We start from the raw sequence: 15,802 nt of genomic DNA, 5'->3' as shown, positions 1-15,802 counted from the left end.
GCGGAATTCTACCGCTCACGGCTTTCAGACATGAGCAGTTTGTATCGCGCCTCCTTGGTTTCCACCTCCTTAAGCAAATCCTCAAGACCTGCATTTGAAAGAGCGCATTCTTCTCCGCTAGCCACCCTCCCCACCTTCACTGCTGCTGAGAGGCCCCTGGAGCACCATTAATCAGCCTCTGAATGAGGCACCCAGGACCATTCTCAAAACGGAGAGGACCGAAGTAATTACTGTAATCCATTAACTCCCCAAGCAAGACTAACTGAGTGAAACACACCAATATGTTCAACTTCTAGAACCACGAAAGAAAAAAAAGGGGGCCATTACCCTGAAAATAGCTATTCTGTGGACATATGCTTCCCCAGGCTGCAGCTCTGCTCTTCTAATTCGGCTAGCAAAGAGCTCTTAGCAAAGTGTGACTCCGAAACAAATTAAGATTATATTAAAAAAAAAAGACAACGCCAGCTTGAGTCAAAGGTGAGAGAATGACTATGAAAAAGCTCACTGAGAGAGCAAATTTAGTTCGCTTCTCACATCATTTTTCTAAAAAAAGAGCAAGCTTGAACGCCGAGCTTTATTCTAGTTTTCAGAATAAAACAGAGAGGAGTTATCCCATAATAAATAATGTTTTCTGTAACGGGTGGGTCATTTTTACCAGAGCATATGGAGAGACAACTATTCCTTTGGAAGATTCCTGTAAAATTCTAAATCATATTTAGAAAGCAAATGATCATTGTAATAGCAATTTCTGAATGGTGTCCACATTTCTTTGAGAGCTGAAGTGACAATCTCAGTATTCCAAATTTCATGCAGTTCCTTTTTGTCCTCCACATTTAAGCAAAAAAATCCCCTCCTGACACTTCTAGGAATTCTTGCAGGAATTCTTGCAGTCAGTTTCTACAAGAAATTCAGAGATTCATATTCTGCTGTCCATATAATTGATCATTTTTAACCAAAGCATTACAGGAAATCTGCATGACAACGCCGCACCCAAATTTTGAGGCAGGCCAATATGAGCACCAACTCTTACTAAAATCTTTTTGTTTGTCCCAAAGGTGCTTTTCCAAAGGCAACTGGGCTCTCTTTGTTTGTTTTTTTTTCCTTCAAAATGTTTCACTTCTCACCTAAGAAGCTTCTTTCTGTGCTGACTGAATGGTGGGAATGGAAGGATTTATATTCTCTGCAGTCCTTTGCAATCCTTCTATTTCCCACATTTGGTCAGAACCGAAGAAGCTTCTTGGGTGAGAAGCAAAACATTTCCAAGGGAAAAGCCAAGAAAGTCCGTTGTCTTTTGGAAAAGAACCTTTGGGAGAACCTGGATGATGGATTTATCCCCACAAATCTATTTATGTTTCCTCCCCAATGCATGGCAGATGATTGACAACTCACCTGAAAGTCCCCCGTTCAACATCCTGGCCACTTAGCCGGACATGGATGCCCTCTTTCAATAAGGACCCAAAAGCCATGTATTCTCCCAGGGCCCAGTCAACCACCCGGCTCGTGGTCATTTCTAGCCGACTTTTCAAAATCCGAGAAAGTCCTAAATGAGGAAGAAGGAGGAGGTGTGATTAAAGATCTATTGACCTGTTCTCCCTTGCAAAGCAAAAACGGAAGGAGGAGGAAGGAGTTAATGTTATGCTCATTTGCTACCTTCAGTTACTTATAAAATAATAAAAGTGGGATAAAAATCTAATAAACACACAAACAAGCCACCTGATCAGTTATCCCAAAGAGCTGAAAGGCGTAGTACATGAATTCCATGGTAGCCTCATTTAAACCTTGAAGTCACTTTCCTTCTTGACCATTGTGCGTTTCTGCTAGCTGCACTCCGATTCAACTCACAAAACGTCCCTGCAATTAAGTTCCTGTTAGGTTCCAGTCCTGTCTTATTATTTACCTGGTCCTTGTTAAATCACAGAATACTTTGAGTCTACACATAAAGACTTGCAATAATTGATACCTTAATACTGAATCCTGAGACCCGTATCTGTCTTCCCCAAGCAATTTAGCAAACACATCTCACTTTTATTACCATTTTATACCTCTGCCTGTTTTATTTTAAATTATAATTGGGCATTCCATTGTTGTGATGATTTTTGTGTGGATGTATGTTGAGACAAAAGTCTATCCTGTTGTGGTCACTGTTGGAAAAGGGTTCTTTAATTTGTATTCTGTAAATTGAATTCAAACTATTGCAGAAGATGAGATCGAGGCAGTTGTTAAGTCTAGTGTTGTTGGTTACTAGTTGTTCTAGTCCCAGATTTGTTACTGCATTGTATAAGGTTGCATGTGTGAGTTCAGTTGTACATTCGTTAAGGGTCCAGATAATATGAGGTAAATTGAAGTCACCAAGAAAGATAAAAGCATGTGGGCAGGATGCTGCCCATGTTAATAGTGTATTTAGCTTGTTTGCATGTTCGATGTCATAATCAGGGGCTCTGTAACATAGTAAGAGCCAAAATGGGATATTTAAGGACAGTCCACAGACAATGGTCTCAGGAATAGCAAGCTCCTGGGTAACTTGGGTGTTTTTTTTAGATGTAGGGACTTTTTATAGAAGATAGCAAGAAGAGGGCAAGTCGCTTTCTATTTCATGAAACAAGCAAGATTTCACTTTGCTGCAACTGACAGTTTCAACTCTTAATATGTTTGATTAACTGAAATCAAACCAGTCAATTGTCTCTTCAAAATTAGAAATATTCACAGATGTCCATAAAGTAACAAGCAGACGGTTCATAACGCATTATAACTTTTCAATGGTCCAGAAATGTTCATCTGGATTTAACCAAATATTAATGTATCAAACCTTCTAGCAATTGCAGACCTGCTATTAACTATACTTCATATGCATGGCTTCCTTCAAATGCTTCCTAACGAGTAATGATATTGTAACTCAGTAAGAACATTTTTGTTAATTGCATGCCACTTGGACACAAAACATTAGAGAATTATAATTGAAAGCATTGCAATAAAGGCTTCTCAGGAATTTTAATTGCCCAAACCTCCTGTTGATCAATCTCAAAGGAAGGAAAAAATAAAATAAAATATAGCCAGATGATTGAACAATTTGTTATTAGACCTACACAGCATGACTAGACACATAAAGATGTGAAAATATGTTCAGTTAGTTCATGAGAAAGTTGACACCTTAAAGAAGTTGGACAGAGAACCTGTTAAAGCAGAGGCCTTTTTAAAAGGTAGAGATGTTACAGAAAGATCAGAGTAGATACAACTTTTGATTTCCTTCCCAACCCTGCCTTTCTGGCTTCTTTCTTCTTTCTACTTTTTTTTTTAAATAGTTCATCATGCAAAAACATTTTTTTTTCTTTTAACTTTGCATGTTCATTTGGAGGAATGCACAGCTACTATGAGCTCCGTTGCAAAAGGCACAAGACTTGTGTTTGCAATCAATAAGAACCTCTGCTATTAACGTATTTACTTTAGTACCTTATCACTTCGTTCACCATTGGGCTAGCACTAATTCCAACCCGGTATTTGCCTAGGAGGGCATTAAAGCTAACGACTTCTTCCTGATGGCTTCAGTTCACAAAAGCATAGTTAATGAACCTGACATTCAAATCTGATATTCAGATTCAAATAGTGATGAGGCCCACGTGGTAAACCTCCAGGGGTGTGAAATGGGGGTAAATGGAAAACTGTCCTTGGAATGAGGGGAAAGAAAAAATACTGCATCTTCATGGCATCCAAGCCCCAGCTGTCTGGAAAAGGACAGAAGCTGATGTTCCCAACCAAAAAAGAAGGAAGAGAGGGAAGGCGGGAGGGAAGGAGGAAGGAAGGAAGGAAGGAAGGAAGGAAGGAAGGAAGGAAGGAAGGAAGGAAGGAAGGAAGGAAGGAAGGAAGGAGTTTCTCACCTCCGTGTATTTTGAAGCCTTCAAGGGGCACAGAGCTGGCAACTTGGCCAATGTGGCTCAGTAGCTCCTCGGGGATGCCTGTGGAAGGACAGGTCATACTCTTCGGTTCACCATCCAAGTTAAAAAACCCTGGAAAACAGAGACATTTGGAATAGGATGTAAAACCTTTGACTCACTCCTTCTCTCTCTCCCTCCCTCCCTCCCTCCCCCACCCCCTCTGAAAGTCAATTCAGGAATCGTAGCAAAAGGTGCCATCCGCAAATAACAGAGCAGAATTGTAAGGGACCTTGGAGACCTTCTAGTCTAACCTCCTGCTCAGGCAAAAGACCCTACAGCATTTCAGACCAAGGGTTGTCCAATCCCTTCTTAAAAGCCACCCACAACGTCTGAAGGTGAGCCGTTCCACTGGTTCATTGTTCTCAGTGATTGCAGGCTGTAGGTATGTTAAATTCTCAGTGTCCATTTATATCTCCGCTTTCAGGCTAAAACAGAAATGAAGGTAACACTGATCCAACTTAATCCTTCGTCAGAATAGAGCTGGAAGGGAGAGTCGTGCTGTTCCTCCACGTTGGGTGAAGCCTGAAGTGGGGGAAACCTGGACATGAGGAGCATTTCCCTCTACCTGAAATCTTCCTGATGGCAGCACTTTCTCCATCCTCTCCTCTTCCACCCACCCACCCACCCCCTCCACCTTCAGATTTCACCCAGTGCAAAAGGGGAATACTCTGTAAAAGACTGGAGATCATTATCTTAGGGCTGCCTTGGTATTTCACTATCAAGTCACGGGGCTGCAGGAGTGTCTACTTTCAGACTGCTCTACTCCTCTGTAAATCCAGCATTGGACTCCAGAGGTCCACCTGCCAACTTCCAACACTGGGGTTGAAATTTGTATTAGTTTAGTCGAAATGCAGAAAGGGAGAAAGAGAGACGAAAATAATGGGGAAAACAGGGAAGGGTCAAAAGAAAAAGGAAAGCACTGAATCCCACCACTGCAGCCCTGCTTTGCTTTGATGGTGGCCTGCCATAAAAGAATGGGGAGGAAGTATGGAGGGTAGATGACAGGGAGAAAAAGAGCCACCTGAGACAACAGTTGAACGACCCAAGGACGCAGGCATGGGAGCAGAGTGAGAATGCTCACCAAAGAGGCACCAAACTTTAGAGCTGTTGCCAAAACAACTGGTCTGAACCTTACTGGACATTAACAAAGATGACCAAGTTGTGGTGGGGGAGGGCTGGGGGAAGAGAAAGTTCCTGGGTTTATGTGGGAATTCTCAGTTCTGGCTTTGCTTAGGCTGTAAGCACTTGGCTTTGAGTAAAAGTGTACCTTTTACTACAAAGGGAGTCTAGTGTCTTTCATTCCTATATGCCCAAGCTGGAACAGGCCTGACAATAAGGTAATAATATACAACCTTCACTTTTTTACTTTTACATAATAATACATACTAGCCATTTCTATAACAACAAACCGATCTAAACAGCAGAACCCAAAATCAAAGTTTCATTTTTTTTCCACCTCCAGCACAAAGTCCAAAAAGAAGAAATAAATTTAATCGTATTCTTTTTTTTTTAATCAAATGTATTGCAAAATTATTGCCAACTTCCAAGGTTGAAGTGAGACCCCGAGAAAGGGCTCAACCTCTTATACCACACCGGTTCCCACCTATTTAATATTATATATTCTAAGATATTATGTATTTATTCAGACATATTGAGCATCCAACTTTTGATGATTTCTATGGAGATGACAAAGCACTTAAAAGATTTTCGGGCTTGATGGTTTCAGAGACCTTAACAGAAAGATGGGATTCAGACAGAAGATGGAAAGGGACATATTTTTAACCTCTTTTGTGGGGAGGGAGATTTGCTGAAGGTACCCCTTCCTTTTTGCTTCTCAAATATGCGGGCAACAGCTTCTGTTTTAGAAATTTAATATTTGAAAAGGTCCACAAGGGGACAGGCATAGGATGATTAGAGGAAAATAATAAGAAAGCTGTCACCACCACAAAGGATGCTGGTGTGTGCATGCATGTGTGTGTGTGCCAAAACAGTCAAGTAGGCAGCCATAATTGTGCCAATGGGATTCTGCCCCTTTTTTACATGTTCCACATGCCGATACCCTTGATACCCCCAATAACAATATTTAACCAATCAAAATGCATTATTTTTAAGTGTGGAAACATTACATGCACCATTAGCCATGCTTAAGAGTGGGGGAGGGGGGGGAATACTGAAAAGCTAAGCATCTCAGCACAATTGCCAACAATCTTGATACCTGGCCAAGGAGAATCCAGCCAGTGCTTAATATGGAGAATTTTATTATCTTTGGACCTGGCGTAAGCTTCTTCGCAGATCTTATCGTATTTTGCAATTTCTTCCTGTAGAATAGAAGGTGAGGGAGGGAGAAATCACAGACTGGAACTCCTGGTTCGACCAGAGAGTGAGTTTTTAACCAATTCTTATCCAGAATCAATCTTTCTCTCCTCTTCCGTATTTTCCTTTTTTGGATCTCCTCTTGAAAAATGCTGACAGCCTTCTTGATGTGGCTTAAATCTTGTCAACAAGGAAATCTGTTATGAGTGCCAGTCCACTGACTGAATGTGAGTATTGGAAAGGAAGTATCAAATTATTTCCAAATCTAAGCAACAAGATTAATTTAACACACTGTAAAATGATATCCACCTTGATTGTACAGATATAAAGCTAACTTCCAAATGTGGTCTATCTAAAAGCTAGTAGTCACAGTCCTGGGCTCACATCTAACAGAAAACTATAATTAACTGCACTTTTCGGCATTAGAAGATTACTTGGTTGGAAACATTCATCTACCCAACATTCTTCTGATTTCCCAAATTTGCGTGACTATCTTCCCACAAACATATATCAGAACTGTCTGTATACTCAAGTGTATCAACCACGTCTCGCTGAATTATGATTTATAAATCACCTAGAAGGATATTCCTTCGAGGCCAGAGATAGCCACGACCCATCAAAGGCCTCCTGGAACATTCATGGTTCTTTGTGGAAGCTCTTGGACTTTTGAAGAACATGGGTGGGTTTTAGAAGGCCCTCAACCATGGCCATACTGGATGACACCTTGAGGCTTTGAAGAGCCGCTTAGGAAGGGACTCTCCCTTTATGGTGACCCAGTGAGTGAAGCAGCCTTCTGAATGGTTTCACTGCTGCCCTAATCGTCATTTGGTCCCTGAGGTTACACCGTTATATTCTAAAACTGAAGACCTCACTTGGCCAATGAGCTCACCTGGTGTCTTCAGAAACACCCTCCTCCCAATATTTCATCCGCTGTGAGGATAAGAGAGCCCCCACTCCCTTCTTCAACATGAACAAGGCTCTCCACACAGGCAAAAACAAATAAATGGAGGTTTTTTACCACCGTAGTAGGGGACTGTGGTGGTTCATGTGTTAAGACGCTGGGCCTGCGCACCGCGGAGGTCGTTGAGGCTCGATTCCCGGGAGCGAATAAACCATGGAAGGGACAAGAAAGAAGCCTCCCCTAATTGCCTACTGGCATTCAGTAAAGATAACACCACCCCCAAAAAATCCCTTTCACAGAGGCAGCCAGCCAGCCACCTCAGGGTGATCCCTGGCTAAACATGTGCCATGCGCTAAACAAAACAAACAAACAAAAAAAAACCCACTGTAGTACATAAGAGACTTCCTCCTTCCAAGTCACAATGAGCAGGATTTAAGATCAGGCCAATTATTTGGGGAAAGGAAGAGTGAGGGGGGCGGAAACACACTATAGAAGCAATGTTTCTTTGACCTAGGGCAAGAGAAAGGCAATATCCATTTAAATGGCATCTGGCTACTCTTCTATAAGAGCTGGAATCAGAGCTTTCTGGAGTAACTTGGCTTAAGAAGGCACCCACAATCCTTGCTGGCTCTCTGTGATCTGTTCTTGCTTCCAAGGACATGGAAGCCCATCCCCTCTGGAGCCCTGAAACATACAGAAAGTCTGCCGGTAACCGTTGAGGAGGTGGCTTGGGGTTTAGGCCTCGTTTTCGAAATGGCATGTTGTGTGCAGCCATCAAATCTTCCATCCCTTGTCCCTGATGGATTTGCTTTTCACCCTTCTGGTTATTATTCACTCGTCACATCTATTGCTCTTGGTTCTTGATTTGGTTAACATTGCTAGATGTTAAATGTTACTGTATTTTTAAAGGCTTAGAAGTAACAATCTGGTTTCCATCATTAGTTACATGGAGAAAAATAACAATTGGCGGAAAGGTGCCCCAGTTGGAGCAATGGGTTACGGCAACGTTCCTTGTCCCAAAACCGGCACCCCACATCGCCAGGGTCTACCTCAAACTCTTGCAGCGTGACCACCCCGTCGGCAATCAGCTGGTCAGCGTACTTGTTCAACACCGGCACCTGCTTTGAAATCTGCTTGTACATCAGTGGCTGAGTGAACATGGGTTCATCCATTTCGTTGTGGCCTCGTCTTCGATAACAAACCTGCAGAGGAGGATTGGATTTTCATCAGGATGACGTCCCAAAGAGGCTGCTCCAAGCTGGACTTCCTTGGTTGCTGTTGTTGTTTTCCTGAAGACGTTTCGTTTCTCACCCAAGAAGCGTCTTCGGCTATTCAGCTTCTTCTTGGAGGAGAAGCGAAACATCTTCAAGGAAAAAAACACAGAAAGTCCGGTTGCCTCTTGAAAAAACCCCTTTGGGACAACCATAACCAGGATGGTGGAGAATCTCCACAGACAGCAGGATGAAGTTGTACCCTGTTCCCTCTCTGAACAGAGCGAAAGAAATCGTTCCTTCCTTTTCTGATGTCTTTCTGCCATTTTTCATGTAAAATGGTGCTCAGACTTACTAAACTACTAATTGTTGAAATGCATATATATACATATATTCGTTAAATTCATTTGCCGCCTCTCGCTGTAGGCCGACTAGCCAGGATCAGAGGCTAAAGGAAAGTCATAAAAAGGAAGAAAAGTGAAAGGTGTGTAAGCAAAACAGAAGTAAAATAACAGAACATTAAAATAAACAATGACAAAGGAACATGTCGAGAATAAATGCATCAATATGATAATCATAAAGATGGACAGGTGGAGAGCAGAGAGCAAGAGCGAGGTGGGGAAGAGGTGGAGCCTGCCATCTGTCTAGCAGTCACCTCTAGCATTGCATGTTCTTTGCTGCTATCTACCCAACGGCAAGTTTTTAAAACAGCAAAACATGAACTGTGGGCAAGCATAAGGGGTATATTTTTAAAGAGGAGAATCATTTCTTTGGTTTCCTGCAGAGTGAAGCATCTAATCACAGCAACCTGAGATCCTATTTTTCATTGACTTCTGCATACATTTAAGAGAACCGTTCAGCTTCTTAACACTGGCTCACATTCAGGACTCTCTGTACGGCGAACTTAAGGATCAGAATTTGAAAAGTACATGCATTTTCTTCAGAGTCTACAGGTCGAAAGGCGAGATCATACTGATGGTCTCTTCTCACAACAGCTTTGCTCCTAATTGTTCCAAAGGTGCTTCCAAAGGTACCAGGGACCACCGGTGGGCCAGGGGTGGGCCAGGGACCACTGCTGGACCAGGGACCACTGGTGGGCCAGGGGTGGGCCAGGGGATGGAAGGAGTATAAATCCTTCCATTCCCCCCCTCCCAGCCAGAGGTGAAGGAGCTTCTTGGATGAGAAGCGAAATGAGAAGTCTTCAAAGAAAAACCAGAAAGTTCAGTTGGCTCTTGAAAAAGCACCTTTGGGCCAACCGTGACCTGGAGGGCTGAGACTCTCCATGGATGCTTTGCTCCTGAGAAATTCCCAGGAGATGTTTTGCAGCAGCAGAAACAGAAAACACCCCGAGAGGAAGGGGCTGCTTTGAAAAGCTCTCCTGTTCGCACAGGAAGGAAGGTTTTATGCACCCAGTTAGATATCTGTTTGGGTAAAGAATAAGAGCCCTTACCAGGTCTATAACCACGTCTTTGTTAAAAGTGTTTCTCCACTCAGCAGCGACATTGCATACATACATCACCGCTTCTGGATCATCAGCATTCACGTGGAAGATGGGTGCATTGACTACCCGTGCCACGTCTGTTGGATATGGAGAGGACCGAGCCATTCGGGGGTCCGTAGTAAAACCAATCTAAAATGCGAGATAAATTGCTTAACTGAGTAATTGCAGGATTCCCCTTCTTCCACTTCTCTGTTACTGAAAGTTATTCAAGTGAACTCATTGGTGTTCTTTGAGCTGGGTTGTTTGCCTGCTGACATTTCATTGTCAAATTAGGTAATAACCCCCCTTCCCCACTGATGATGTTACCTGAGCTGGGTCATGAAATGTCTTCAAGAAAACCACCCAGCTCAAAGAGCACTGAGGACTCCACAGTTCAACTCTGGTTAACTGGATCTACGGAGAACTGTAATTCTTAACCCGTATTTTTCTGCCAAAGGACAATTTGGTTCCATGGGGGACCAGATGTCACATAGGTTCTGTTATCTATTACAGTCGCTTCAGAAAGAGGCTAATGCAACTCAAATTCTTAAGGACAGTCTCTAATTTGTACCTGGTTGTTGACCACAACGTGAATAGTGCCGTTTGTGGTGTACGGTGGAAGGTCACTCAGATGGAAAGTTTCATAAACCACTCCTTGACCAGCAAAGGCGGCATCTCCATGTAGAAGTATAGACATAACCTAAGTCGGAATGGTTTTAAAAACAAGGCATGTAGTTTCCAACCAACCATCTTACAAACACGCATGTCTGTTTTTGGATGGAATTCACAAAAGATGATTAAGAAGGTGATGCAAGCGTGTTGGAGGAGGAGCTGTGATTGTGAAGCAGTCGCATGAACCACCTCCTTTCCAGGAATTAAAGCAGCTGTGGGTGTTTCTTTAAGGGTTTGTGCAATGCTTTAAAAGCTGCATCCTGGAGCCCCTTCATGCCATTCAACCAAGAGCAGTTCTACAAAATTACCAGGTGGGCCTGGAAAGATACAGCTGCTTTAACAGTTTTGAAAAGAAGATCTTTGCGTCTCCACAGATCCTCAAGCACTTCTTCTGAAGATACAGAGGCCTACTGGGTATGACCCTCAGTGCCCTCAGTGTCTTGGGGCCAGATTCCTAGATAAGCTTCTGGAGCAGATAAATGATTTCTCCAGCTTCTCTCCTGGTCGGAAAGGGACAACTTGCTCCGGCCGACTCACAATGGCCGAATCGCTGTGGGACCACTTGCCTTGGAACAATTCAACGCGGGGTAACTCAAGAGTGGGACAAGGGGAAAACTGCAGCTCACCCCAGCCTCGAGGACTTCCAAACTTGAGAAGGTTCAACCCTAAAGTAAGGCAAGCCCTGCTGCAATTCACTTGTCCCTCCCTTGAGTTATCCTGTGTTGAGTTGTCCCACAATTAATTTTCCCACAGTGAGTTGGCCGTGACGAGTTGTCCTACACCCCTCTCGGTTGCACAATGATGACAGGACATGCCAGGCATAGTTTGGGTGCCATCAGGGCTTGTAGTGGACATCCATGGTGATTTCCCACTGACCTTCTTCTATAAATTCAACTGGAGTCAAAATGAGCTTTGAAAATTGAAACTGTAGGACACTCGACCGACTCCATTAAGGTAACGTTACCTTTTTTCCTTCGGTATCCCCTCTGTAAAACTGCTCAGCTTTGGTTTTGCCTTGGACAACAGGATCTACCGCTTCCAAATGAGATGGGTTGGCCACGAGGGACAGGGTGATCTTTCTGTTCGTTACTCGGTTGATTCTCTCATGGTACATTCCCAAATGATATTTTACATCTCCAGATCCCTGGAGCAACCAGTAATGAGGAATGTATGTTAATATAAGCAAATGCTCCTAGGATGGCTTGGCAGAACATTAAGCAATGATTTCATTACCTAAACTCTGACTTATTTGTATGTCTTTATTGAATCAGCAAAGTATACCAAGAATCTATGGAGATTCTCAGCCCTCCAGGTCTTGGATTGTCCCAAAGGAGCTTTTTTTTTTTCAAGAGGCACCTGGACTTTCTGGTTTTTCTTTGAAGACGTTTTGCTTCTTCAGCTCTGGATGACAAGTGAAACACCTTCAGAGAAAAACCAAGGAAGTCGTGTTGCCTCGTTTAAAAAAGCACCTTTGGGAGAAGTATACCAAGAATTCAAAGTTTGTAGCTGACTCTTGAAGATTTGAACTTCCTTGGGCTGTTTGTTTTGTTCTTTATTTCACAACTTAGTTGAATCCTAGCAGGAGAGTGTTTATGTTGTCTGTTAAGTTTCTTCACTTTCCTGCTAACTGCCCAACAACAAAATAATTGATAATACACCTATTCTACCTATGGCTTCCAGAATAGGTATGCAAAACTGCAGGTAACAATAGAGGCTTGGGAGAACTACACAGTTTTGGTGTCTCTTGGTTGGCTTCTGATAGTCACCTGAACTTCTGGTAGCCCTTCTTTTTGTATTCATTGACCATTCCACCCTTCGGTACAACAGTTTAATCTACACAGAGATAGAAGACTCCAAAGCTACTTTAAAAGAAATAAAAACTAAATAAAATCCTGTTCCCAAAGATGTTTTTCTAAGAGGCAACTGGACTTCATTTTTCCTTGAGGACATTTTGCTTCTCATCCAAGAATCTTCTTCATTTCAGAACTGAAAAAGCTTCTTGTATGAGAAGTGAAACGTCTTCAAAGGAAAAACAAGAAGAAGAAAGTCCAGTTGCCTCTTGAAAAAGCCCCTTTGGGACAACCATGACCTGGATGACTGAGAACCTCCACAGACAACTGATACACCAAGAGTGGAATTCTTGTTTTAATATATATATATATATATATGGATCTTTGGTTGTTCGGGTTTTCTCTCGCTCTGAGAAGCACAGAGCTGGAGACAGAAGCCTGAAGATGATGAATGAGACTTCATCGAAACATTGCCTAGATACTTCGAAACTTACGCGGGAGAAAACCCGAACAACCAAATATCCACATACAAATACCCGCGAGAACCTCAGAAAATATATATATATATATATATATATATATATATATATGTATGTATGTATATATGTATATATGTATATATGTATATATGTATATATGTATGTATATATATATATGCATATGTGTGTGTGTGTGTGTGTGTATTCTGAGGTTTTCATGGGTATTTGTATGTGGATCTTTGGTTATTCGGGTTTTCTCCCACATAAAATTGGAAGTATTTTGGCGACGTTTCAACGAAATCTCATTCGTCATCTTCAGGCTTATGTCTTCAGCTTTGTGCTTCTTGGAGTAATGTTTATTTGTAATGTTTATTATTATTAATGTTTATTGGAGTAATCATTACTCCAAGAAGCACAAAGCCAAAGACACAAGCCTGAAGATGACGAATAAGATTTCGTCGAAACATCACCAAAATACTTCCAATTTTATGTGGGAGAAAACCCAAATAACCAAAGATCGATCGATCGATCGATCTATCTATCTATCTATCTATCTATCTATCTATCTATCTATCTATCTATCTATCTATCTATCTATCTATATTCTTTTCTTAAGTTTTCGTGGGTACTTACATGTATGGTATCCAGCTTTGTACATATAGTATACAGTGTAAACAATCATTGTTCAGTGATATGGCAGAACATGAGTATATATCAAATTTTAACATTTGATGCTGTTGCCTGCTGCTTTTTATCAATTGTCTTGTCCATTGGCTTAACTAATCAAAATTAAACAAATGGTCACTCTGGCTTTTATGGAAAGTGGATCAAATTGTCAAAACCCAAAATACCTACACAACAGTGTGATCAAGACAAGTAATTGTAGCCAACAATATTCTGAAAAGTTGAAAGGATATTTTCCCACCTCATCAGCTGCTTCAAGCTTCGGGTCAAACTGACAAAATATTTGCTCAAGTTCTTTTCGAATAACATTTGCCAACACATTCAGTCTTCCTCTGGGGGAAAAAAAAAACATCCAAAATAAATCACAAGAGGTAAAAATCAACAAATCTATACTATATATAATCGATGGCTAAGATCTGTGATCAGTGTCTTACATCACGATTTAAAATGTTACTATTTCTCTCCCTAATGTTATTATCAGTGTATTTATACCTCACCTAAATGTGAGCAGAGCTGTTTTAAAAGATAAGACAAACTGCTGAAATTAGCAGACCACTAATAAACAGAAAATAAGCTGAATGGCTAAACTGCCAAATGTTGGGAACAACAGGCAAGACAATTGAAAAAAAGCAGCATGCAACAGCATCGAATGTTAAAATTTGCATGATGAGGGTTTATTACTTTGAACTTCAACTGACAGCAAAGCAAGAAATTAAAAACAAAACAATAGGAAAGGGAGATCCTAAGAAAAAAAAAGATTTGAGGTGTGTCTCCCCCCCCCCACCAGCCCCCCAAGTGAAAAGGAATGTTCTTAGTAACAGAACAAATTAGTGCAAACATAGTAACACACTAAATGGGGGGCAGACCCTGAAAAACAGGGAATGATATTCCATGCAAATCTGGATGTCAGTGTTCTAGGGAACTTCCATTCCTGTCAGTAACTCCAAGACAAGCCTAATCTCTAAAGTACCTTTATTAGAATAGCACCTGGCACATCTGTGGAATTCCAAAACTAAAAGTTTCCCGGACTTCCCACAATGTCCCAACCAAAGGCGTTTTTTCCAAAACAACTCGCTTCTCATCTAAGAAGCTTCTTCAATTCTTCAGTTCTTTTTCAGAACTGAAGAAGCTTCTTGGATGAGAAGCGAATTGTTTTCAAAGGAAAAAAGCAAGGAAGTCCGGTCACTTTTTGGCAAAACACCTTTGAGGCAACCATGACCTGGATGATTGAGAATCTTCATAGATATTTAGGCAAGTAGATCATGCGCTCGTTTATGAAAATCAAAATTCCCTGTCTCTATAAGATAAATTAATTGTTTCTATATACAGTGCAATCTTCTTGTTCAGGAATATGCCAATCTGCTGAGAAAACAAACTCTTATTCACAGCATGCGATGGTTTGTTACTGAGGAAGCCTGACATGGCTTAGATTTCAAAGTAGTCAAACTGGCTTCTAATTCAAACTCGGTCTCATCTGCCAAGATCTGTGGCAAATGTTAGTCACGGGTCCAGGGAACTATGTTTCCACACCCATCCTTGTTCTCAAGGCACTTGAAGAACCATGACTGGTGGAATTCTCTTCCACTCCCTATCCTGAGCGCTCAGTAGTCCTGTGTTGAAAAAGACTGATGCAATGTTAAGGCGCAGGAGTTAGAATGCGGGATTGCAGGCTTACTCTGCATTCCACTGCCAGCAGTTTCGATCCTGACCGGCTCAAGGTTGACTCGGCCTTCCATCCTTCCCAGGTCGGTAAAATGAGGGCCTGGATTGTTGGGGGCAAGAGGCTGACTCTGTCGATCACTTAGAGAGGGCTGGAAAGCACTGTAAAGCGGTATATAAGTCTAAGGACCATTGCTATTGCTGGCTATGATCTATCTTTATCTATCATATATCAATCTATCTGTCCATCCATTCATCCACCCACCTACCTACCTATTATCTAGAGGCATGGGGGTACAATGGTTAGAATGCAGTATTACAGGCTAACTCATTGCCTACTCCCGGAGTTCGAATCTCACCAGGCTCGAGGTTCATTCAGCCTTCCATTCTTCCAAAGTCAGTAAAATGAAGATCCAGATTGTTGGGGGCGAGAGGCTGACTCTGAAAACCGCTGAGAGAGGGCTGTGAAGAACCATGAAGTGGTATATAAGCCGTATTGCTATTACTAAGAGGTTCATTCATTGTCAATACATAAATGTGATTTGCTCCCGATGCCACTCTATAAATGTGGCTCGACGCTAGTAGCAATAGGCACAGCACTTAGACTTGTATACCACTTCACAGTGCTTTACAGCTTTCTCTAAGCGGTTTACAGAGTCAGCCTATTCCCCCCAATAATCTGGG

General features: G+C 41.9%; 1 protein-coding gene across 4 annotated transcripts in view; it reads right to left on the bottom strand.

Moving 5' to 3' along the window:
- The window catches only part of OGDHL (oxoglutarate dehydrogenase L), a 40,749-nt gene that overhangs the window by 13,398 nt on the left and 11,549 nt on the right, over positions 1-15,802 (bottom strand). For 3 of the 4 annotated variants that reach the window (XM_026714540.2, XM_026714539.2, XM_087932138.1), the window contains 8 exons: positions 13,701-13,791; positions 11,471-11,650; positions 10,406-10,534; positions 9,805-9,984; positions 8,193-8,345; positions 6,145-6,247; positions 3,873-4,001; positions 1,390-1,540 (listed from right to left, as the gene is read on the bottom strand). In XM_026714540.2, coding sequence (XP_026570325.1) covers positions 1,390-1,540; positions 3,873-4,001; positions 6,145-6,247; positions 8,193-8,345; positions 9,805-9,984; positions 10,406-10,534; positions 11,471-11,650; positions 13,701-13,791 — 1,116 coding nt within the window. The remainder of the gene's footprint in view (positions 1-1,389; positions 1,541-3,872; positions 4,002-6,144; positions 6,248-8,192; positions 8,346-9,804; positions 9,985-10,405; positions 10,535-11,470; positions 11,651-13,700; positions 13,792-15,802) is intronic. The other variant, XM_087932139.1, reaches the window with a different exon arrangement.

The sequence above is a fragment of the Pseudonaja textilis genome, chromosome 4, assembly GCF_049901715.1.
Source record: "Pseudonaja textilis isolate UNSWEBS1 chromosome 4, rPseTex1.2, whole genome shotgun sequence".
Taxonomy (NCBI): domain Eukaryota; kingdom Metazoa; phylum Chordata; class Lepidosauria; order Squamata; family Elapidae; genus Pseudonaja; species Pseudonaja textilis.
The sequence above is the reverse complement of the archived record's forward strand: the minus strand, read 5'-3'. Positions and strand labels throughout refer to the sequence as shown.